Source organism: Mastigoproctus giganteus, chromosome 12 (assembly GCF_048544385.1).
Source record: "Mastigoproctus giganteus isolate SK-2022 chromosome 12, ASM4854438v1, whole genome shotgun sequence".
Taxonomy (NCBI): Eukaryota; Metazoa; Arthropoda; class Arachnida; order Uropygi; family Thelyphonidae; genus Mastigoproctus; species Mastigoproctus giganteus.
The window spans coordinates 52,106,273-52,130,577 of NC_143586.1; the positions used below are offsets into that span (position 1 = coordinate 52,106,273).

At 34.8% G+C, this 24,305-nt stretch overlaps 1 protein-coding gene across 3 annotated transcripts in view; it reads left to right on the forward strand.

Moving 5' to 3' along the window:
* Positions 1–24,305, forward strand: part of NKAIN (Sodium/potassium-transporting ATPase subunit beta-1-interacting protein) — a 187,056-nt gene that overhangs the window by 19,963 nt on the left and 142,788 nt on the right. For all 3 annotated transcript variants that reach the window (XM_090386279.1, XM_090386281.1, XM_090386282.1), the window contains exon 2: positions 12,597–12,734. In XM_090386279.1, coding sequence (XP_090242405.1) covers positions 12,597–12,734 — 138 coding nt within the window. The remainder of the gene's footprint in view (positions 1–12,596; positions 12,735–24,305) is intronic.

Genomic DNA, 24,305 nt, shown 5'->3' on the forward strand with positions numbered 1-24,305 from the left:
CATACACTTACTTCATCATTTGAAACGTTTCTGTGCCAATTTTTCCCAGTCAAACACAAAACTTGATGTTTTCTCTTTGTTCCATTGTCCCTCCATAACGCAGACACAAAAGAGATGTGTAGTTCAGCTTGCACTACATTTTGAAGGTGCACTATAGCCAATGTAGCTTATGTGCCATTAAACACCCATAACACACACATTTTGAAATTTCAGCATTTCCACTGACCTTGACTATGGTGCTCAAGGAACGATCACTCTTTTGTTTCATGTTTACTTCTAGTAGATGGCAGCACTGGCACTTATCTCACAACATCAGTCTTCTTTTCCAATTTTTGCATTGTGTAGATGGACCATTGTACAGCAGATGACTGAAAAATTTTATTTAGGCAAAGAAAAATTCATTTTTCTCTGCCTAAATTGAATTTCTTTCTTTTAGTAAAAAAAAAAAGTCATGTAATCTTAGTCTTGATTTACACTTTTTTGGACCAACTGCACTCTTCAATGCTTAATTTTTAGCCAGATTGTAATGGATTCTTTCAAAATGACAGTGAAACTATCCACCATGCAAAAATTGTATCTGAATGGGTCCAAGAACATTCCCAAAATTTACTACATTGATCCTGGCAACCTAATTCTCCAGATATAAATCCAGTTGAGAATGTCTGGGATATGTTGAAAAGAGCAGTTCAACTTTGCAGTTCTCTGCTGACCATAATATGGCAGCTGACAAATATCCTGATGGAAGATGGTCAAATTTGAAGCTAAAATCCATCAGACATTTGAATCTGTGCATGCACTGCAATTCAGGCAAAAGGTGGCCCTACTAGATATTAAATAAAGGTTTCTAATTTTTTGGACAGTCACTGTATTTACAGTTTGTTACATATATTTTTACATAACTATATGTTATTTCTCACCTTTTAAAACACTAGTTTATTATTGTTAGTATTAAAATAGCAGAATGATGGCAATTAGTTGTAAACCCCTATGATCTTTGTGGTAATGCCTGCAAACTGGCAGCCATCTTTTCTGAGTGTTTGGAGGAAATTCTAGGATGTAAGTGTCAGAAATTAATCATTCTGAAATAACATTAATTGTTTTCAGCATTTAAATTTCCCCTTATTTCCCTTGCTCGTTCTACATTATTTATATAATATTCTATTACTGAAAATAGTAAAACAAACTACTTAAAAAAAAAAAAACCTGTCTTAAAATTTCCACAAGCTAAATTTATTGGTCAATTGAAGTTTATTTAATGAATTTTCTTGGAAGTTTACATTTTTTTTTGTGGAAAATTGCACATATTTTGGTATATGACTAATTACAGTGATATATAAAAGCAAGAATATAGTGTAAGGAATATATATATTTTATTTATTTATTTTTTTTTATTAAAAATATACAAAAGGTGCTTGGCCAACAAAATGTTGGACGGCACTACAATAAAATATATACAGTGTATATTTATGGTATAATGTAATACATTATGCTATCTATATGATAATTTGCTTAGTCTCTCTGTCCACAGTGCTCTTTGAACTTGAATAACTCAGACTAAAACTTTTGGCATAATTCCTGTTGTTAATAGGTTTTATTTTTGCAGTAAAATTGTGGGGGGGAAGGAATTTCCAAAAATTTTTTAAACCGATTTTCAAAATTTGTAGTTTTATTCATTTTTTTAAAAATATATTTTATTATCACAATCTCTCCTACTGACACCTTAGCTAGCAGCGAAGGCAGCTGAGGGAGAGGTGTCTGATTACTTCGATATTAATCTTTATTTTATTATTTTTTAACAGTTCTACTGTTGCTCAACAGTGAAATAGTTGCCACAGGTACATGAATAACTCAAGACTAAACAAGCTTTTGCTTTTGACCCGATTCCATTTTCACTAGTTTTTATTTAGCAGTAAAATTGAGGGGGAAAAACAACTTGCAATAAATTTCCAAAAAAATTTCTGACCAATTTTCAGAATTTCTGCTATTTTTAACAGTTCCATAACAGAACTATTGGGCAATAATTTTGGTGAAATATTCACCACATGAACACTAGAATAATTGTAATTTTGTCTATGCAATAATTGTAATTTTTTTAAAATGACAATGTAGTTATATATGAAAAAAAAAATTATCAAATTGCATTTTTTTTTTTTTTTTTAAATATACAGTGGGGTTAAGATTTAGTTGATGGTGCACCCTTCAAAATGGCGGCGAGGAGAAGAGGGGGAAAGCAGTGATTGACGGACTGTGACTCCGCCCACTCACTGCGTTCCCGCTATTCTCCTCGGCAAACGGTACTAGGTGACACGCGGGTGGCACAGCAACAAATACGGCAGCTGAAAACAGGATAAATCCAATAATTTCAAAAGTTCAAGTTACAAAAACACGGTTTTCGTGGATCACAAAATATCACGTGACATTTGAATAAGTCGGATACAACCGAAAAGAAAAAAAAAAAGGGCGAAGGTAATTTTTACGAAAGAAAAGGAACGGCAAATGAACAATTATTAAAAATAAAACAAACAAAAATGCACGTTTTTCTAAGCTATATTTTACAAGCATTAACAATGAGATTGGCTGAAAAGGAAAAAAAATAAAAAATAAAACAGTAATTTTTAAGGAAATTTAAATAGGGGGATTATTATTTTTAGTGCAAATAGGGGGATCATTTTTTTTTCTGGGGGCTCTGCCCCCACACCCCCGATATACGTATTATTCAGCCTTTTCCAACACCAAACAACTTTTCTTTTTTTTTTTTTTTTTGTTTGTTTGTTTAAAAAAATTCGCACCACGTGCAATCCTTGATTCTTCTCGCCCGTACATTACTAGACGGGGATCCCGATCCCCTGCCTTTCTGCCCGAACATGAAAAAACAAGTAATTAGTATTATTTGTAACAAAAATTAACACCACGTGCAACACTGAAAATTGCTGATGCCCGTCAACAGAAATGCTAAAAGGACAGAAATCACGCACCTTATCATTCGAATTATGTTTTCTAAACGATCCAACACTTTCGCACTAATATTTTGCAGGAATAAATCATCAGTTGAAGAGCAAGAAGGCAAAGCAAAAAATTAATCACAAGCAATCTAATAATCACTGATCTAAAAAAAAAAAAATTAACACCATGGGCAACACTGAAAATTGCTGATGCCCAACAGAAATGCTAAAATGACAGAAAACCACTCACCTCATCAATCGAATTATATTTTCAAAACAACCCAACATTTTCAAACAAATATTTCGCAAGAAAAAAAAAAAAAAATCACCCAATACAACAGACACCCGTCTCAACCAAGGGAAACCAAAGAGTAAGTCACTAACAATCGAATACGCAAATAGGGGGATTTTTTTTTTTTTTCTGGGGGGCTCTGCCCCATAGACCCCCGATATACGTATTATTCAGCCTTTTCCAAAACCAAACAACCTTTCTTTTTTTATTTTATAATTACACATCGATAAAATTAAATAATATGCTAATCAAGTATTAACACCACGTGACATTTCTAACAGCGAAATTCATAACAGGGGTGACACGCACGGCGTGACACGCGTGCCAGATGTTTCCGTATGTTCAGGAGAACACGTGACACTGGGCGGAGTCAGCACCCGTCAATCACTGCCGTGTCGGCGAGTGTAGAGAGGGTGCACCGAGTACTAAATCTTAGCCTACAGTGGATTCTGGTTATTTGGGCCACTGGTTAATCGGGGCAGCCGTTTATTTGGGACAATTCTTAAAAAATAGAACCCAATTGAGAAAATAACCAGGGTTTACTTCACTTAAGTGCGACAACATGCCGTTTAATCAGGGCAGGAGACCGCAGCACTGGAGATTACCCTACGATTGTTTCCGACCGTACTACGTGGTTCGGTCAGATTTCTGGAGGTCACAACCATAAAACAATAAAAACAATTTGTGATAATACACACAGCTGGAATTCTGTGGGTAATTATGGCGAAATGTTTTTACACTTACATGACATCTTCAATCATAAAAAAAATTAATTTTCATAATCTTCTCTTCATTCCTATTTTTAAAGCTTCATAACGTGTTACTCCGTTCTCACTTGCGCATATCGTGTTACTTGCAATTTGTGTGCGCCGTGTTCTTTGTTATTGATTGCTAATCTTTTTACTGTTTTAAATTTTAATCTCCACCCACAAATGTCAGTGAACAGAAATGCCTACTAGTTAGTATGTACGTATTAATTATTTCGATTATCACGTATATTCTTCCAATTTTCACGTATCATTTAATTTTTTAATTGGTAAGGTAATAAAGGGTAAATTTGTGCTTAATACAGTGAAACTTCTCCTAACGGACATCTCTCTACAACGGACATTTTAAAATTCCCCAACTCACCTGTATTGGTTTTAACGTGTTTGCAGCTTCCGTCTAGCAGACATTCTCTGTAACGGACGCGGACAGGCAATCTGCACTGTTTCGTTTAGATTAGCACTTAATTTGATCTCCCCATAACGGACTGCGGGAGAGCTCATGGCCCTTTTTCTACGAACTTTTCTTCCGTGTATTGCCTGAATCGTGCGTTTATTTTCTATTTCCGATTCTCTGAATTTTATCAAGGTTTACGTCGCGGTTCTAAACCCTTTTTCAAGAATTTTAAGGCACGTGTAAAACTTCTGATGAATTCAGTGTGTGCAGGGGGGGGGGATTTTGTCGGCCTTTCGTCTTTTGAGTTTCAGTTTTGTTCAGTGTCGTGTGAAGTGCACGATGTCTTCTCGTAACCATTTAACTTTAAAAGATAAAGTCTAACTCATTAATGCGTATGATCGGCAAAAAAAATAGTGTTCGCAATCTCACTGCAAAATTCAAAATCGGGAAGACGCAGGTAAGCGACATCCTAAAGAAAAAAAATGAACTGCTCAAATAATTTTGGCAACACGGAAATGATCAGGTTCAAAAATCATTCCCGAAAACCGTTGGACTTCAAATTGACAATGTTATGTATGAGTAGTTTTGTCGCAAACGTGCTAAAAAAATTCCCATTAATGGGCCTATTATTAGGGAAAAGGCTTTGGAGGTTGCGAAATCTATGGGAGTAAATGAGTTCAAAGCTTCTGTGGGATGGCTAGACAAGTTCAAAACTCGGCATAAAATTTCTTGGAAAACCGTAAGTGGTGAAGGTGGATCTGTTGATACTGGGGTTGTAACAGAGTGGACCGTCAAATTGGAAGATTTATATTGTGACTTTGAAGCTAAGGATATTTACAACTGTGACGAAACAGGGTTGTTTTTTAAAGCTCTTCCTGAAAAAACAATGAGTCTAAAAAACGAAAAGTGCCAGGGCGGAAAAATTTCTAAGGAACGCTTGACTGTACTATTTGTACAAATATGCTGGGAGACTTTGAACAACCTCTTGTTATAGGAAAACCACAAAATCCTCGTTGTTTCAAGGGCATAAAGTTGAATGTTGACTGGAAGTCTAATAAAAAAGCGTGGATGACACGAGATATCATGAGCGAATGGATAAGTCACTTTAACCAAAACATGATTCGTCAAAACAGAAAAATTATTCTTTTCATGGATAATGCTGCATCTCACCCGCACATTGAATTGTCCAACATTCAAATCGTTTTTCTGCCACCAAACACATCTGCAGAGTGTCAGCCCTTGGATCAAGGGATAATAAAAAATTTTAAACTTCACTACAGAAAACGTGTTTTAAGACATCTCATTGCAAACATAAATGATGTAACATGTGCGAATGACCTTGCAAAGAAAATCAGCATCCTAGATGCGATTCAATGGATTTCCTCTTCAGTAAATGCAATTAGAAAACAAACTGTCGTGAACTGTTTTGTAAAGGCTGGCTTCTCAAACAAAACTTGAAGTTGTGAACAGCAATGTGGAGCACCAAGAAGAACAAGAACTTCAACATCTATTGATAATGTACGACACTTCAGCTACAAGTGACCCTGGCTACAAAGATATAGACTCGAACCTCACTACTGAAGATGGTGCTATAGATAAACAACATTATCATCGATATTTTTCAAGAAGTTCCTCATGAGGATGAAGAAATGGAAGGAGGTCATTCTGTCTAAGAACATATTAACGACAAACCACCGATGAAAATAGAAGAAGCGCTCATACAAATCAATCGTTTAAAAATGTTTTTTGCCACTGAACAAGATACTGAAGGACTTTTGATGGTTTCTTCACTCCAAACAAATGCTGAAAACAAAATTATCAGCCGGAAGAAGGTGCAGAAGAAAATAAGTGATTACTGTATGTATATTATTTACAAAAATATTGTGCAAAATCTGTATATAATTTAATTTAATTTTACATTAAACGTTTAACGATTTTTCTTTATCTCTTGTGTATGTAATTGTATATTATTTACAAAAATATTGTTCAAAATCTGTATATATATTTAATTTTACATTAAACGTTTAACGATTTTTCTTTTATTTATTTTTTTTCTCCCTCAGACTTCTTGTTAGCGGACACTTCTCTCTAACGGACACATTTTCGTTCCCCATGGCTGTCCGTTAAAGGGAAGTTTCACTGTATATCTTTACTTATATACCCTGTGGATAATATTCCTCCTATTTTCGCTAATTAGAATCATTGTTTAATAGAATTAAAATTCAATTCACAAACATGATCACATCACAATGACCGGCAGTTACTACACATCGTATAGTCAACGGTACTTTACTGTGGCGAGTCCAGTAGCATAGCTGCCCTTTTTCGGGCCCGGAGACAAAGAAAATGTTCAGGCCCCTTAATTAATGAACATTGCAAAAACAGGAGATATCCAAAGACACTCAGCCCCTAAAGGGCCCGGAGGCAATTGCCTTGCCTCCCTACATGGTAGCTACGCCACTAGGTGAGTCCATCGTAATGTGATTTGATTGTACAGTGAACCAATTGTAAAGCGGCGGTCCCTTGTATTTTTAACTATTTACGTGAAACTTCGGATAATTGGGGCAGCCGCTTAATTGGGCCAAAATGCACTAATCCCAATGTGTCCCAAATAACCGGAATCGACTGTATTTTATTACAATAGTCTCTCCCACTGACACCTTAGCTAGCAGCTGAGGGAGAGGTTTTTGTGATTACTTTGATCTTTACTTTTTCTCTGAAATAGTTTTGGCAAAATATTTGCCATGGGTATCTATGTTTTAAAATTTTTGAATTTTTCATTATAAAAAATTACATTTAATAAGTAGCAAAATCCATTAATAATAGTTTAATCTTGCAATGGGCATGCCAGAAGCAAATGTAAGAGCAGGCACATGCTTTAGTTTATACACTCATATTTTTTGGGATGGGGTGGTAAAAGCAAGAAATATTTTAACATGGAGAACTTTATAATTTTATATTTTATTTAAACATTATATTTGGTTAATAAAAAATATTTTAATAACAGCAGAATTATCTAAAGAACAAAATTATTATTTCTGAACTACTTCACTTCTGACTCATAGTAGTATGGAGCACAATAATCAAAGCTGAAACTAAAGCTCTGTGGAAAATCAGCATAGGAGTGGGCACACAATGCAAGAATGTTTGCTGATGCTATCGAGGCAGTGTTAGGTGGGTCGGAAAACTGCTAGATTGGGGGGATACAAGGACTAACAGATTAACAGTAGCCACTGGCAGAGGTGAAAGTGATTCTTGCACTGCTTCTATTGGAATGAACCGCAGCCTGGAAAATAAGATGCAGGATATTTCAGAGACTGCTGGAAATCATTGGGGTACAAGTAAACACATGGGTTGTGTTAGGGTAGCTAAGAAAAAGAACAGGTGCATGTATACTTGCATGTACACCAGTGCTAGGAGTTTAGTAAATAAATTTGATGAATTTGAGGTATTGCTCAAAACATCAAAGGCAGATATTGTGGGGATTTCAGAGACGTGGTGTCACACGGATATAAGGAATGCAGAACTGGAATTTGGGGAGTACAATGTCTACAGATAGGATAGGAAGGGAGGGGGGGGGTTATGCTATTAGTTAAGAAATACATAAAATCCAAGGAAGTGAAGCCAGTCGACATTACTGGACAGTGCAGTGTCGAGTCAGTTTGGTGTGACATAAGCATTGGGAGAGCAAAATTGAGAGTAGGAGTGCGCTATAGGCCTAATGACTCTGATGAGTATAATAAGAAACTGTACGGGGAAATAGAGTGGGCCAGTAAATCAGAGAGTCTTATAATGGGGGATTTTAATTTCCCAGATATTGACTGGAATTTGGGGGCTGGTCACTCACACACTATCAAGGCTTTTATGGATTTATTGGATGATTGTTTTCTACATCAGCATGTTCGGGAGGCAACTAGAGGGAGTAATACTCTTGATTTGATTATCAGTAGTGATTCTTCATGCATTAAGAATCTGCAGGTAAATGAACCACTAGGTGGCAGTGATCACAGTGTGCTGAAGTGGGATTTACTCAAAGAGGTAACTACCATTAGGGGTAAAGGGAAGGTTTATTGCTTTCGTAAAGGCGACTATGATGTACTGAGACAGTATTTAAATTCTATACTGTGGGACCAACTGATGATGTTACCAACAGCAAATTCAAAATGGAAAGCATTCAAAGAATTAATCTTGGAAGCTACTAGGCTTTACATACCAACTAAGAAATATTGTTCAAAGTTTAGGCCTAAGTGGATGTCAGATGAACTAATGAGACACATGGCAGAGAAGAAAAATGCATGGGATACATACAAATTAACACGTGACACAGAAGCCTATGATAGATACAAGTTGATCTGTAACCAAGTTACAAAGGAGGTTAGGCAGGCGAAGGCAGATTACGAGAAATCTTTGGCAAGGGATGCAAAGAAAAACAGCAAAGAGTTCTTTACTTATGTAAACTCTAGAAGGAAGGGGATGAATCAGATTGGTCCACTTGATATCGATGGGTCAACTGTTGATGATCCTGCTCAGGTAGCTAACAAACTAAATGAATATTTTGCATCGACATTCACACATGAGGAGTTATTCAGGGAGGGGAATGCCAGAGGTGTGTTCAACTCTGGCAGTAAGCTAGAGAATCTTGTAATAACTGAGAGTCAAGTGGAGGAGAAATTGTTGAAGATAAATACAAGAAAGGCACCTGGGGTGGATGGGATCTATCCAGTTATATTAAAGGAGGCAGCAAAGGAAGTAAGCAAACCCTTAGCCCTAATTATGAGAGCTTCCTTAGACTTAGGGGAAGTACCCAGGGACTGGAGATGTGCAAATGTGACCCCCAATTCACAAAGGGCGACACAAGTAATTATAGACCTGTTAGTTTAACTTCTCTTCCGGAAAATTAATGGAGGCACTGGTTAAAGAAGCACTGCAGGATCATCTAGACAAGACTTCAGTTATAGCTCAGACACAGCATGGTTTTGTTAAGGGGAAGTCTTGCCTGACCAATTTGATTGGATACTATGATGCAGTCACAAAAGAACTGGATGCAGGGAATAACTTTGATATTATATACTTGGATCTTAGAAAGGCTTTTGATACTGTTGCACATGGAAGACTGCTGCACAAATTGATGCATTGTGGTATTGGAGGCAAATTGCTGCTATGGATAAAGGGGTGGTTGAGGGGGAGAAGACAGAGAGTGGTAATCAATAGACACTGCTCATCGTGGACTAATGTTATTAGTGGAGTCCCTCAGGGTTCAGTATTGGGTCCATTATTGTTTTCTGTATTTATAAATGATATTGATGATGGTATATCAAGTTTAATGTCCAAGTTTGCAGACGATACGAAGGTTATCAGGGTTGTCAAGGACACTACTGACACTATGCTACTGCAACAGGATCTGGAAAGGTTGAGCTGAGGGGTGGCAAATGAAGTTTAACATTGACAAATGTAAAGTACTACATATGGGAAACAGCAACCCCAGAGCAACGTATCAACTCTGTGGTACTACACTGACAGTGGTAGAGAATGAAAGGGACCTGGGGGTAATTGGGCAGGCAGATATGAAGTTTTCTGAGCAGTGCAGACGGGCTACAAGAGTAGCTAATGGTGTATTGTTGATGATATATTGGAATTTTTCTAGCAGGGATAAGGAGGTGATTATTCCCTTGTATAAGGCAATGGTCAGGCCACACCTAGAGTACTGTATACAGGTCTGGAGGATGTAGAGATGCTGGAACGAGTACAGAGAAGGGCAACAAGATTAGTGAATGGAACAAAGGGATGCTCTTACGAAGAACGGCTTAAGTTTTGCAAATTACAGTGTCTGGAGACTAGGCACCAGCGAGGTGATCTCATAGAGGTGTATAAAGCCTTGAATGGTTTGAGCATGCTCAATGCTGATGGGATTCTTCCTCTTGCTCAGAATAATCACCTGAGAGGGCATAAATTCAAATTGAGGAAAGACGGATGTAGGATAGACGTGAGGAAATTTGCCTTTAGCCAGTGGGTAGTTTGTTGGTGGAACAGACTTCCATCCCTTGTCGTGGAAGTTGATAGCCTAAATAAGTTTAAGGCTCAGCTGGACAGGTATTTCGAACGAACAGAGGGGTGAAGTGGAAGTGATTTTTTTTTTTTTATTTATTTATTATTTTTTTCTTTTTTGGCTGATGCTGCATAAGCTTGCTTTCTTGCATCAAATGCCTCTACTAATGCTAATGCTCTTTTTAAACTTAATTTTAGGGTTTGGTACTTATTTGAACAATGAAAAATCACATGTTCTAGGGTTTTCAAAAACTATTTGGCAAATTCTGGTTCCCTAGAAATAAGTGATTGAATGGTTATCTCTGTGAATGGAAATTTCAATACTGCTTTATATTTTGCTTTTATATTTTGAAATACTGCTTTACATACAAGGTATCCTGAAACACAAACAGATGAAAGGTAATACATGTAAAAAAATTTATCAAACTGCATTTTAATCTTTTTTTATATATATTTTCTTACAAGAGTCTCTCTCACCAACACCTTAGGAACAAACATATGGTCCCACTGACCATATGTTTTGTTCTTAAAAAAACTGACCCAATACAAGAAGAAAATATTAAGCTTATCTTCCAACTCTTCCGATTTAGTTGGAAGTTTTTCAGAAATCAGATGCATTTTCTTGGTTTCTGATAAACTTAGTTTTCTTCCAACTTTTAGCAAAGTCTATGTTAATTTTCATATATGCAGATGTTATTTTTTTCCTTCAGTTTTAATCCTACCAATTAATGATATACACTTAAAAGCCATTGTTAGGTGGCTCTGTTGAGTGATGTAAGTGCACTGTAGTAGTTGATCCGCATGAACTGTCATGGTGCACCCAGTTGTGAAACAAAGATTTTGCATTAGTCCATACTATATATTAGAACAGAATGAAAAAATTAAATAATATAAATAAACAAAGCTAAGAACTTGAAAATAATGTATTGCATTTCATGATGACATTCATAATTTGCTTGCTTTGTCATATAAAATGCATTAATTATTTTATAGAAAGAAAAGCCTGTGAAATACCATTTGGACAGTGCCTCTCTTAAAAATCTTTCTATGCATGAAAAATTTTTAGAAATTGAATTTCTAAAAATTGTCGGGTATGTGTGTGTGTGTGTGTGTGTTAGCCTAAATTTCTTATGCTTTGGAGACTGTTATAGCCTGGGTATAGGGAACATGTGCTGTATGTGTTTATGTCCATATACAGCTCATCATGCTATAATACACCATCTTACAATGCATGTTTCAAGTTATGCACATTTATTTGATACCTTGTCTGCCAATACATGCACAAAAATCCAAAGTTACACACAAGAACTCATATGCTGCCATGTTACACTCTTCCTTGCTAGCATAATTTCAGTTTATTGTTGTCCTTGAATGTGTGTTAAATATTTTGATTTGTTATATATATATATATATATATATATATATATATTTTTTTTTTTTTTGTAAAAATTTATATATAGTTTCTGTATATACATAGCACACAATGAGTAAAAAAAAAGTGTTTCAGAAAAATGGGAAGCATTAAATATTGAAATAGATTGAAGTTTTAAAGTTTTGGTGAAAAATGGTTTCCAACATGGATCTGGACATCAAAAGAATAGCACATTCAAAAGAAAATTGGGTGATCTGATGAGTAGTTAGATTCATTTTAGAAGGTGGGGGGACAAGCCAGGCAACTGACCATATGTTTGTTCTTAAAAAAAAAAACCTACCCCATTACAAGAAGATCCCCTTCCTTTCATTGAAAAAATTATCTAAAATGAAACAGTATAGCTCTTGTATATTTTATTCCAATAAAATTTTATTTAACCTCTGAATTTGAGTATGTTATTTATCAATCATAGTGTAATATGTTATTGTAAAATTAAGTTTCCAAAATTGAGTAAGTATTGATATTATCTTTATGAAACTATCCCTGCCTGTTATGAAAATTTACCTGCTATAGTGCATACTCTACTACACACTTTTTTTTTTTTGTTTGGAACATATGTTGCACTTGATAGCATAATGAGCTAGTTTTTCACATTACATATAAAAATATGTTTGGAGAGGTATGCGTATATATTTTATTTTTATAATAAAGATTTAACTTTTAATATCTTAATTTCAGTGCTTTTTTTGTTTATATGCAGTATTATTTTATTATTATTTTTTAGATTGCTACAGTTCAGCGGCAAATATTTGACTTCTTAGGCTATATGTGGGCCCCAATATTTGCAAATTTCCTTCAGTTAATTGTTGTGATACTTGGATTTTTTGGAGCTTACCAGTACAGAACCAAATATATACTTGTAGTAAGTACTTTTTATTTCTGCTTATTTTTGAAGAGCAGTATGTTAATTAACCTTACATTAGCTACCTGTAGTGAGAGTGTCACCCTATTAGTATAAAATCCTTTCAAGCAAAATAAAGTGCAGCCAGTCTTGTTGAGACTTTCAGTGACAACCCAGGTTTTAATAATTTGGAAGTGATGCTACTTGGTTGATCATCCATGGATTAATTTTTGAAATGAATCACTCTTAGGGCATGTGGATAGTGCAAAATTAGCTTATTAATTAAGCTCTTTGACCTAATCCCTAAACTTATTTCCTGAAATATCATTAGCATTAGTAGAGGCATATGATGCAACAAAGCAAGCTTATATAGCATCAGCCAAAAAAAAATTAAATAAATAAAATTACATTTAAACCCCTTCACATTTCACCAATGTATTTACTCCAAATGTTTGTCTAGTTCTGCCTTGAAATTATTAAAGCTGCTGACCTCCACTACAACAGATGGAAGTCTGTTCGAACTATCAACCGCCCACTGGATAAAGGCGAATTTCTGCACATCTATTCTACAATTGTCTTTCTGCAATTTGAATTTATGCCCCTTCAGGTGAGTAATCTGAGCAAGAGGAAGAATCCCATTAGCATTTAGCTTGCTCAATCCATTCAAGGCATTATACACCTCAATTAGATCACCTTGCAGGTTCCTATTATCCAGAAGCTGCAATTTGCAGAATTTAAGTGTTTCTTGGTAACACCAACCCTTTCTTCCACTCACCAATCTCGTTGCTCTTCTCTGTACACGCTCAAGCAACTCTACATCCTTCCCTAAATGAGACTTCCAGACCTGTACACAGAACTGAAGGTGTGACCTGACCATTGCCTTATACAAAGGGATAATCACCTCCTTTTCTCTGCTAGCAAAATTCTTGTATATCATTGACAATATCCCATTACCTGCTCTAGCAATTTGTCTGCATTGCTCAGAAAACTTCATATCTGACTGCACAATTACTCCCAAGTCTTTCATTTTTTACCACCCTAAGTGTAATACCACACAGTTGATACATTACTCTGGATTACTGCTACCCATATGCAGTACTTTGCATTTGTCAATATTAAACTTCAGTTGCCACTTCTCAGCCCATCTGCCCAACTTTTCTAGATCCTGTTGCAGTAGCGCACTGCCATTACTGTCATTAACAACCCTGCCAACCTTTGTACCATCTGCAAACTTTATACATTATGCCTGATATACCCTCATCGATATCATTGATAACCTGGGGGAACTCCACTAATAACATTAGTCCACAAAGAGCAGCATACATTGATTACCACTCTGTCTTCTCCTACTCAACCATCCTTTTATCCATTGTAGCAACTTACCCTTAATGCCATACTGCTCGAATTTGTACAGTAGTCTTCCATGTGCCACAGTATCGAAAGCTTTCCTAAAATCCAAGTATATGATATCAAAATTATTCTTTGCATCTAGTTCCTTTGTGACCAATCATGGTATGCAATGGAATTTGTCAGACAAGACTTTCCCTTAACAAACCATGCTGTGTCTGAACTATAACTGCAGTCTTGTCTAGATGATTCTGCATCGCTTCATTAACCAGTGAATCCATTATTTTTCCTGGAATAGAAGTTAGACTAACAGGTCTGTAATTACCCGTGTTGATCCCCCTTTGTGAATTGGGGACACATTTGCACACCTCCTGTCCATTGGGACCTCCCTGAAGTCCAAGGAAGCTTTCATAATTATGACTAAGGGTTTTCTTACTTTCTTTGCTGCCTCCTTTAATATAACTGGATAGATCCCATCCACCCCAGGTGCCTTCCTTATGTTTAACTTCAATTTCTCCTCCACTTTGTTCTCAGTTATTACAAAATCACTTAGCTCCCTGTTAGAGTTTGATAACTTCTGGTATTCCCCTCCTTGAATAACTCCATGTGTGAATGTAGATGCAAAATACTCATTCAGTTTATCAGTTACCCGAGCATTATCATCAATAGTCAAACCCTCTATGTTAAGTGGACTAATCTGATTCATCCCTTTCCTGCTGGAGTTTACATAAGTAAAGAACTCTTTGCTATATTTATTTGCATCCTTTGCCAAAGATTTCTCGTAATCTGCCTTCACCTGCCTAAACTCCTTTGCAACTCGATTACAGACTAGCTTATATCTGCCGTAGGCTTCTCTGTTGCCTGGTAATTTATATGCACTCCAGCATTACTGTTCTCTGCCACGAGAAGAGATATCTCATGCATTTCTCTTCTCTGTCACTATAATAAGTTAACCTTATCTGATGATATGATCCAATAAGGATCCTGAAATACCACCTTTGTAATAAGTTTAGGAATTAGATCAAAGCATATAATAAACTAATTTTGCATTGTCCACATGGTTTAAGTGGCTTGTTTCAAAAGCTAACCTAGGTTTGGTTAGCTAATCAAAAATCCATCGTATACTTTTGAGTAAAGGAAAGTATTTGGTTACCCTCCACCCGTATGGCTATTCAAGTTTTTTTAAAAGCCTTTATTTTTTCTATTCTAATTAAATTATGATCTAAGAAAGTAGGTAGAGCTTGGTATATTTTTGAAGTGATTACATATATCTTCCTGTATAAAATTAGTCATCTTAACTGTTTGACTTTTTTCGAGATCATATAATATATATATATATATATATATATACACAGTGCTTTTTTTGTTAAAAAAAAAAAAAAAAAAAAAATTAGGTGCTGGTACTCATTCTTTGCAATCAGGAAAAATTGAAAATTAAAAGGACATGAAAAGTACAATATTCCAAAAAATTATTTCTGATATTGTTACTTCAGTAGTAATGTTTTTGGAATAAGAACAACAAATTAACTATATTAATACACAGCTTAATACATTTATTAAGCATAAATTTATTATTCAATTATATAAAAAAATAAGTAAAATGTGTAAAAAATAAGTAAAGTAAAAATAATTTCATAATAAAGTTTTTATAGAATATTCCAAATTTTTATTGAGTTCTCATCCAACACACTATGCTGACTTCTTTTCTTACTGTTTGTGTCTGTTGATGAATGACGCTTCTGAAGCAGCCATGAATCGATATATTTGCTGGATTGAAGTGTCACTGGTGGGCCTACAATTTTAAGAAATATTAGTGAAGAAATTGTTTTTGTCATCAACGAAGCTCTGGTTGGGCTGATGATCAGATTCATTTGTGAAAATCCTCTTTCACATTCACTTGATGAAATTGCTATCGTACTCAGAGCATTCAACAAATGCTCTTCAATTCTTCCGAAACTCTTTTATCAATTAGGTATTCCTGAAATGCGAAAATTATATCTCTTTCATTTAACTGAAGCCTAATTGATAATTTTCTAAACTCCTTTCTCACCAAATGCCAAAATTTCATATTTAGAAGGTTTAATACCTTCATTGTCCTCATGTTCCTTCTCTCGTCATCGATATTGTCACTAGTTCTTAAATAGGAGATATATATATATATTTTTTTTTGAAACTGTTCAAAATGTTGGTGTCATTCGGATATTCAGGTACTGTGACCAAACAGAAATAGGGGAAATTTGCAATAAAACGTGGATAACACACTTCCGCAAAACAACAGATGATTATTTGTTGGGGTAAAAGAAAATCACTCCCTCCTAATTCTCGAATGGGGCACTTACAATTGATTCACAGAGGTGTCCAACCTATGGCCTGCACAGAAAACGAATTAAAACAGGCTAATAATAAAAAAATTCTCTTTAATTAATTGTTTTGTTTAGTAATTTAAATCGTGTATTGTATTTAATAAAATGTTTGAATATTTTCAATTTTAGGTGTATCATTTTTATTTATTAGGTTTATATTCATCTTAAGTAGTGATCCTTTCAGGTTAAATTTTTTAAAGTGAGCATTTAAAGGCAAAAGTAAGGTATTTTTTTGAAAAACAAAAGAAAGTAATATTTTTTATAATTTAAATAAAATCTAAAAAATAAATTAGTAACATAGATTTGTTACACATAAAAGTGTTGGGAATTTGCATTTTTTATATATAGCCCGAAAATAAAAAAGGGTAACATGAAAACTGAAACTTCCTTTTACATGTAACAGTATATGGAAAATGTAACGCACTATTTTTTCTTGAATCACTAAAGTGTGGCACCCGAAGGAAATTTAACTTTGAATATAGGCCCCTGTACGGGAAATGGTTGGATGCCACTCCAGTAGAAGGTGGACCCATTGGAAATACCCCTTGAACTGCTCACTGTTGACCAGCACGACTTCTCCGTATGTGGGACAGGTGGTCGGATAGGTTTTACCAGGTACCACTGAGTTGTAGAATGGTAATCCCCCTAGCTCTCTCAATTCTTGCTTAGCAGCAGCACTAATTTCCTAAGTTGCCTGAAGGCCAGAAGTGCAAACATTGCGTACCCAGTTAATCTCTCCTAAGCTGTTCATTATATGAAAATTTTCTTCGCTTAACAGAAACTATTTGAAATGTAATTTCCAAGGGGAATTCAAAAAAAAAATTTGCTGTAAAAGGAGTTCGTTAAACAGAGGTCTGACTGAGTTATTTAGAATTCTAAAAATAGTTATAGAGTTTTATATAGAAAATATCTTAACAGTAGAAAGTGAAAAATGCAAATTTAGTTAAATAACTTTAAGCTTATTTGAATAGTAGGTAAACATGTGAAAAAAAATTCTGGAATATTACAAATTTTTAAGTGTACTGCATCCAAATGTCAGACGTCTCTTTTAATAAAGTGCCGGTACGCCGTACCATTACATACCATCTCAAAAAAAGCACTGTATATATATATATATATATATATATATTACCAACCTTTGTGAGACATTTAAATTACTTGGGGGACGTCCCCAAGTAATTTAAAGGTCAAAATGACTCCCATGTTATAAATAGCAGGTTATTAATGGTAGTGCAGCTATTCGTGCTGCTTTAGTGAATAGGAAATAAATCATTCTTTTATAAAGTTTTTGAAACCATCGTTAAAGGATCTCTTGTTTGTACTTGATCGGAAGGAAAAAATCAGAAATTTTGGGAAGTAGAATGTTATTTAACCTTTTATTAGGAATGTAAGGTGTGTATGGCTGCTTTATATACTTTTATTTTATAAATAAAATAAAATATATTATAAATAATATGGTGAGTTCTTATACTGTTTAGAATAGTAGTATTGTCTATAAAAATATTAATACTTAAATCAGCAATGAAAATATTCAAGTGTAACTGCATTATAAGCTTCATTATGGTTACCACAAACACCCAGATTTTGTATTACAAAACAGAATTATGTCTGTTAGGTTCATTACTTTTAAGGAAATTCCTCTTCCTTCTCTTCTTCCATGAATAATAATACATTTTTTGACAGAGTTAAAGGAATGAAAACACCATTAAAAAAACCACTTGTGATAGATTATGGCATTTATTCAAATTAAGATATTCTCTTTTTTGATTCTTGTATACTATTTAAATTCTTCTAGAAGGTAAAAAAAAAAAGAAAAAGTTTAATGTAAAATATTTAAATCAAGAATTGTGTAGTGCCTTGTTAAATCTTGGTCCCTGGTATATAAATATAATATACCAGGGAAACTGGTATATATTTATATTTTATAAACATATAATATTTATAAAATATATAAATAAAGGACTTAAGCGTAAAGAAGAGATTTTGCTTTCATAAAAGTGCTCTTAGAACATTTTTAAATTCTTTTCATTGGAAACGAGGAATATAGTAAAAAAATTAGTAAATAAATTTTATGTATTTGATGTATTAAGTCATCAAATGTGGACATTGTAAGGATATCAGATACAGTTGGAAAATATTCCTGCAATGATATTTTCCAATATCCATTTCATAAGATGTGGAATTTTGATTACAATGTGTGCAGAAAGTGCATGTTTTATTTTTGTTATTTCTTGTGTATAATATAGCTTGTCGTGTGTGTGTGTGTGTGTGTGTGTGTGTGTGTGTGTGTGTGTGTGTGTGTGTGTGTGTGTGTGTTCAGAAAAGCCGTTGTAACATGAACTAAACAAGTGACTAGAAGGAAGTGAGTAACAAAGTTCTAGAGAAATAAATATACAGAAAGGATGTTTGCAGTGTCTACAGTTCCCCCATTTGCCATATGGACAGGAGGGGAGGAAGAATTATGTTTGGTTAAGAAGCACATGTAGTCTAAGGCAATGCACCCAATTGATGTGGGTGATCAGTGTATTGTTGAGTTAGTTTGGTGTGACATGCACTGGGAAAACAAAAATGAGAGTAGGAGTATTGTAGGCTAAGTGACTTTGATGAGTTTAATGAACAGCTGTTCAGACAAATGGAATGGGCCAGTAGATCAGAATATATATTGCTCCACTCTTATAAAATGGGAATTTTAACTTTCCTGATATATTGACTGGAACTTGTGGATTGGTGACTCATATAGCAGAAAACAGTAGCTTTTGTAGGTCACTGAAATAGTTGCTTTTCTGGATCTATTGGATGTTGTTTTCTATACCAGCATGTTACAGAGGCAAACAGGAGAAAGCTATACTCTTGATTTTATTATCAGCAATGACACTTCATGCATTTAAGAATTTCCCAATAAAGAAACCACTAGGTGGCAGTGATCATAATCTAGTGATATGGGATTTAATAAAATATATAAATAAAGGACTTAAGGGTAAAGAAGAGATTTTGCTTTCATAAAAGTGACAACAGTGCTCTTAGAAAGTTTTAAAATTCTTTTCATTGGAAACACCTGATGATGTTAGTAACTGCAAATTCTAAATGGAAAGTGTTCAGAGAAATAATTATAGCACTGCTAAATACAGGGTTATTCAAAATGAAGTCCGAACATTGCGAGCATGGGAACGAAACTTGAGATATTATAACAGGGTTATTCGGACTTCATTTTGAATAACCCTGTGTTTTATAACTAAGGGAATATTATTCAAGTTTCAGACCTAAATAAATGAACCGATGTAACTAATGGTAGAGAAGAGAAATGCATGGTATGATTATAAATTATCAGGGGATATAGAGACCTACAGTAAGTATAAATTAGTCCACAGTCAAGTCACTAAGGGTTAGTCAAGTCGATGCAAATTATGAGGAAGTCTTTGGCTAAAAGTGCAAAAAAAGTTGCAAATTTTTTTGCTGTTTGATGTTAACACTAGAAGGAAAGAGGTGAACCACATTGCTCCACTCAATATAAATGGCATAACAAAAGAGATAAGCAAACCTTTGATCATAATTATAAGCTCATCCTTGGAATCAGAGCAGGTCTCTACAGTTTGGAGATATACAGGCTGGCCACGATTAATTCGTCGCGCAAAACAGAAACTCGTTAATCAAATATAATAATCAATAGGAAAAATTAATTGGTCCATGACCTTCAGGAATGTCCATAAAGAATTTTAAAAATACCTTTTAAATAACTTTTTAACTATATACCATGTAAAAGATAATAAAATAATTATAGAATTAAATGTTTATTGCATAAAATACATAATGAAGAAACTAACTATTTGCTACGGAAATATTCAAACACAGTCGTTCGAACAGTTTTGGCTTTCTTTTTTTCATCATACAATTTCCGATAGCCAACAACAAGCTTCTCTAAGCCCTGGCAAAATAATATGCTTCTTTCAATGTTGGGATCAACATCCATTACCTTTTGTTTAAGGTTCTCTGCTATATGAAAGATTTCATCTAGTTCTTTTACTGTTATCTCCTTTGTGGTAACATTTTAATCTGGCTCACGCTCTTTTTCTTCGGCTTCTTTGTACGCACACTGTTCCTCTATTTGAAGGAGATCGTTGTCACTTAGCTGTTCTGAATGCGAATTCAGTGATTCTCGAACGTTAGCCGTATCCAAGCCTTTGAAACCAAGGTCATTACCAATATTAGTTATGTTTTTAATAACTTTTAGAACTGCATCTTTGAAGCCAGTAAAATTGTTTGTGCAATGGAGTAAAAGATGCTTCCAAACTGCTCTCGTATTGCTGGCTGTCACTTCTTCCCATGCTGTGTGAATGTTTTCAATGGCCACTCGTATGTTATATTCTTTCCAAAATTCTGGTACAGAAATTGCATTGTCTCTCCTGTTGTAGCTTCAAGTGCCTGTGCAAATGTCTACGGAGTAAGCTTTGAAAGTTGCAATCGTCCCTTGATCCGTGGGTTGGAATAGCGAAGTCGTATTTGCCTGTAAAAAAACAACTTTCACATTTTCATTTAAGTCAACAAGTGCAGAAGATTGTCCAGGTGCATTATCTAAAAGCAACAGAGCTTTAAAAATAAGATTATTTTTCTTGCAATAGGCTTCAACTATTGGACAGAAATAAAATGTAAACCAGTCTTCAAATAGGACTTTGGTCATCCATGCTTTTTTATTTGAACGCAATATGACTGGAAGAGTTTGATGGCTGTATCCTTTTATAGCCCTAGGATTTTGTGTAGGGTACACAAGCATAGGCTTCAATTCAATTCACCTTCAGCATTACCTCATAATAAAAGCGTTAGTAGATCTTTTGAGACTATACCCATATTGTGATGCTTCATTTACAGCCAAATAAGTTTTAATTGGCATCCGTTTCCAAAATAGGCCCGTTTTGTCTACGTTAAATATTTGCCGATCGTCGTATTCACCATCCTGAATGATTTTTTGCAATTCTGCAGGAAATTTGGCTGCAGCATCTTCATCAGTACTAGCAGCTTCCCCTGTTACTTTAACATTATGCAGTCCTGCTCGATTCTTGAAACGTTCAAACCACTCTGAACTAGCAACATATCTCCCCTTGATATTTTGTTTTTTTGAGCTTAGTAAAAATGTTAATAGCTTTGCTCTGAATATTGTCCTTAGATAATGGAATTCTTTTTCGATTGCAATCTTCTATCCAAATTGATAAAATACTTTCCATTTCAATCATTATTGGAGTTTGGTTTCTGGTATTTTGTAAAACAAAAGAAGTTGATGAAACTTTACCTTTCTCTTTATATTTGTCCTTATGGCTGAAGATAGTTCATATGGTAGACTCACTGTATCCTCGATCTCTTACAATTTTCACATGGTTTGCACGACTTTCATGTTTTTTAATAACTTCAAGTTTTTCAGCTAAAATAATAACTTTTCAATTTTTTTATTGCAATCACTTTGTTTTTCACTTTTTCTTTTATCCACAATTAACAGGTAGAAAATTAGAATTTTTAAATGCCTCTGCATGTGACTTTATTAGCAGGAGACAAACAAGTAACACGTCTACTTCCGATTGTTGTGGAATACACTGAGATTGTCAGACGCTTAGCGTGCGATTCGATTATTTTTCAACTATCACATAAAAAAGATCGTTAACTGAAAATTTGCATCGCGTAAAGTAAATAGTGCAGTGACGTGTTATACCTTCATGTGGCCCAAGGCAAAATGGAATTTGGGGGTCCATCTAAAGAAAAAACTAATAAAGAACATTTTAAATTTCATTTTATCGTAACAACAAAACAAACAAATTATATGACTTAAGAACTAAATATAAAATTTCAACAAAATCGGTAAAACCATTTTTGAAAAAAACATAATTTTCAAATTAATCTTCAGGTAAAGTTCAGTTTCCGATAAAAATCACTTCAAAATATTAGTAAATAAATTGGTCAACTACTGAGTGCCAGGCACTCGGGATGAAGGTTCCGTAGTCACCAATGGTCATTAGTGTAGTATCTCAAATAGAGAGCTTTATGATAACTGAAAAAAAGTTTCTAGTATCCTGGCTTGGCCTAAAACTAACGAAAACATTTCTATTTGAGTCTTTCCAGTTGTTGTGAATGACAAGGGTGGGAGAAGTGACTCAGACTTCTTGGAGAAGTAATTAAAGTCTTGGGGGAGAAGCGACTGGCAGGTGAGGGCCGTGTAAGACTGCGCAGGTGCCTCCTCACCACCGCTAGTGTTTTTCGCCTCAACACTGGCTCTCCGAGTACCTCCTTGCCGGGACAACTCCAGCTTTGAAAATTGTTAAAAAATACTTCTCATCGCAAAATTTATAAATTACTTTTATAGAATTATTAACTAACTAATTAGCAACTTTTTTTTGTCACCAAAAGGAGAGTTACTTAGTATAAAGAAGCACGCTATCAAAGTACAATAAAAAATTGGTTGTTTAATTTTAACACAAAGTAAATGATAGATTTCAGTTGGAATAGTTTTCCCTTGATAAGCATCGAATAATACACAGCTAATGTGATTTTAAAATTTTTAGCTCCATTAGTGATGGAAATAGAGGAGGGGGGGGAACACGAAAATTACTCATATTTTCCTGTCTGGTGCCGCCATTTTTAATTTTAAAAATATTTTAAAATTATATTTTAAACCTACTCGTTGAGCTCTTTCCAACGGCGTATAATAAGCTATAGGTTGTTGACAACATTTAACACCCCATTTCTCAGACAAATTTTTGTCAAAAACGATCAATATGGCATTATGTTGGTCCACATGATGTACAAACCCATGCAAAAATTTCAAGTCAATAGGTTGAGTGGTCCCAGAGGTACAATGCTGAGACAGACAGACAGACAACTGAGTGATGAACAATGAGTTTATGAAACAGTGATTTTGGGACCCCCCCCCTTATGAATGGGTGCCCTAGGTAGATGTCTTTTTTGCCTATAGGATAATGCACCACTGAAATATTATAATTTTTTCAAATCGTGGTAAATGAAAAACACGTTAATCAAACTCGTGTTATGCGAGGCCAGGCTGTACAGATATCTCTCCTATTCAATTACATTACATTATTCAGTTATAGGCTTTTTATTACAAGCCTATAAGCTTGACGTCCGTTCCAATGAAAATACAGTGGGCCCCAAACACCGATGGCAGTTCGTTCCCCAAAACCCATTGTATGTTGAAAATATTGTAATTGAAACTAATAATACATTGATTTCCTGGAATTCGTTCCCCAACAACACATAAAATAGGTATTTCTTACGTGTTAAAAACTAGTGATAAAAATAGTCATAAAACATCTTAAAATAAAAAGCAAACAATAAATTAGCATTTACCTTTGACTTGAAGTGCAGAGCTGATGAAATCAATGGTGGAGTAATGGTGGTGGGACTCTATATCAAGCATCAGGTGTCTTTTCAGTCTTTTGTTGCTACTGGTAAAGAAACTGTCCAAAGTGGTCTGTTTTTTATGACTTTTCTTGTATCTTTCTGAAGTAAGAAATGGCTCTGTCCTCCTTTTTGCACATCATGAGTTCAGTGTTTTCAATGTCGAGGTGTTTTTATCACTTCTCTTAAATGCTCACAACAATAAATGACAGTCTTCGGCTTACACTTTTTGGGTGTCTTTTTCTTCCTCTCCAGTGTCACTATAATTTTCTCCAACTCTTGTAGTTCCTCTCTTGTTAGCTCATGCCCATGAGCGTCAATAACGTCCTCCACATCCTCTTTGCCAACTTCCAGACCCATTGATTTTTCAAGAGTGCCAATATCATTTGTCAAAGTACCATCATCTTCAAATCTGTCAACTTTATGGATAATTAAAGGCCAGATGTTTTTCAAGGCTGAATTTAAGCACCTGGTGGATACATCGTTG